Genomic DNA, 2,021 nt, shown 5'->3' with positions numbered 1-2,021 from the left:
TTTTTCTGTCTTTTATTTTGTATTCAGAATATTATTCTTAATTTTTCCTTTATGGTAAGTTATATAGGGTTTGAAAAAGTCCTTGGTTTTTCTTTAGAGTATAGCCTATAATGTTGCTTGAAAGAAACTTTAACATAAACAGTCACGAGTCTTATCCACTGATTAATATTTAACTGCATTACATCTGTGCAAAGAATGGTAGATGTAGTGGAAAACCACCAGCTGTGAGGGACAATGCTGTACTTGACCTGTTTGAAATGTTAAATTCCATGTGTTTGGGGTACGAACAATACAAGTCATCTTATGCCGAGTAAAGTCATGGCTATTAATTTTCTTTAGTTTTTCTCAACAAGAATAGAAAATCCAATGTTACATCTGGAGTGAAATCGGTAATTCATAGTAGTTCCTTAAATACTTGTTGACTTTACTTATTGACTTGAAATTCCATTGACCTCTCCCTTCCTCTGTTATCTTATTATTGAAAAGAATTAGGTATGTAGCAGCATTTTTCTTCATGTTCTTCAGTCTCCACTTGCTGTGTATTATGTGCATAATGTAATGAAGAGAGAGGGAGGGAAGATAGGAATTTATTGGATACCTACTATGTATTCTGCTCTGTACTAGGTATAGAAATATCAAACATTTAAATTTGATTAACCATTATGAAACCATATGCAATCTAGTGCAAAGTTGCATGGTACAGTTTCATCTTTATTTTTCTTGTATGACACTGGACTGCTTATTTGGACTCCATAAATCATTTGTCTAGTGAGTGAATAGGTGAATGACTGACTGTATGACTGCATAAATATAAGTGCTGAAGGAGTTTATGCTCATGTCTTTATTCATTTTATCTCTTACTACTTCCAGCCTTCTGACTCAAACCTTGACCTAATTTCAGATTTTTCCCTTAGCTATATTCTATAATGCCCATTTCTTTTTCTCCTATTCCTATGAAGTTTATCTGGATGATGGCATTAAACTCTCAACTGGGCTACTGCTTCAAGACTTAACCCCATTCACTCAATCCATTGTCCAGATGATAGCTAGCATGTGTCTCAAGCTTGCTTACAGCTGATAACTAGATCCTCTTCACACTAATATCAAGTCAAAACTTCTTAGCATGTCAGGCAGGGCTTCTAGAGCAGTAATTTAAGATCATGAGCTTTAGATTATATACTTTTTGAGGACAGGAATTATATTGAATTGTGCCACATGCTTCTGATCTCCTAGTAATTTACCCATTACTCAGTAAATGTGACTTAATTTTCTTTCAGCTAAAGAAAGGGTTTTAAATAACTTGCAGAAGCATGAGGCTCCCCATCCTCCCCTTGCTCTGCACCCAATGAGGCCTCCAGTGCCAGTCATTTCCTCAGCTGCACTACTGAGTCAGAAGGACGCCACCCAACTCGTGTGTGCAGACCTGAATCTGTTGCAGCAGCAGGCCAGGTAAGACTGTGAGACCTCAAGGGTCATGCTCCTGTGCTCGCTGCTGAGACAGCCTGGATGATTTAGCACCTAGCATGGCTTCTTCATCAGCTTTCTCCCTAGGATGGTACTTTGACCAGACTGTCCCAGACTGTCCACTTGGTTAAGTTGTGACAGGTCTTAATTTCACATCAAAATTATGTGATATTCTCATGGATTATCAATTTTACACATTTCCTGTGGTGGCATTTCTGAGTATCAGCAGTGGCAGCTAAGATTTTTCTTATGCTTCCCCTGAGGAGACCTGGTACTGGAAAGATGTTGGAAGTGTGTGAAATGAGATTTACTTTCTTGGATCACTGCTTTGCTCTCTAACTTTCTGTATTCTTTTAAAAACTGTTGTAGGTACTTGACTGAAAGTCATATAGTGTTTTGAATTCACATGGTATATACAGAAGAATGATCAATTGTTTAAGGTTTGGATTCTAGCTTGTGATCTTGTGAGAAGGAGCTTATGTGGAATAAGTCTGGTTTTTTTTTTTTTTTGTCTTTTTTCGTGACCAGTAAGGGGATCGCAACCCTTGGCTTGGTGT

General features: G+C 37.5%; 1 protein-coding gene across 1 annotated transcript in view; it reads left to right on the top strand.

Annotated features, from left to right (window-relative positions):
* LOC103581678 (ectopic P granules protein 5 homolog) overlaps nucleotides 1–2,021 on the top strand; it is a gene marked incomplete at both ends in the record, with an annotated part of 29,156 nt that overhangs the window by 25,650 nt on the left and 1,485 nt on the right. Inside the window, one exon of the mRNA XM_008563454.1 lies at nucleotides 1,278–1,449. Coding sequence (XP_008561676.1) covers nucleotides 1,278–1,449 — 172 coding nt within the window. The remainder of the gene's footprint in view (nucleotides 1–1,277; nucleotides 1,450–2,021) is intronic.

The sequence above is a fragment of the Galeopterus variegatus genome, unplaced genomic scaffold (assembly GCF_000696425.1).
Source record: "Galeopterus variegatus unplaced genomic scaffold, G_variegatus-3.0.2 Scaffold13666, whole genome shotgun sequence".
In the NCBI taxonomy this organism is placed as follows: Eukaryota; Metazoa; Chordata; class Mammalia; order Dermoptera; family Cynocephalidae; genus Galeopterus; species Galeopterus variegatus.
The sequence above is the reverse complement of the archived record's forward strand: the minus strand, read 5'-3'. Positions and strand labels throughout refer to the sequence as shown.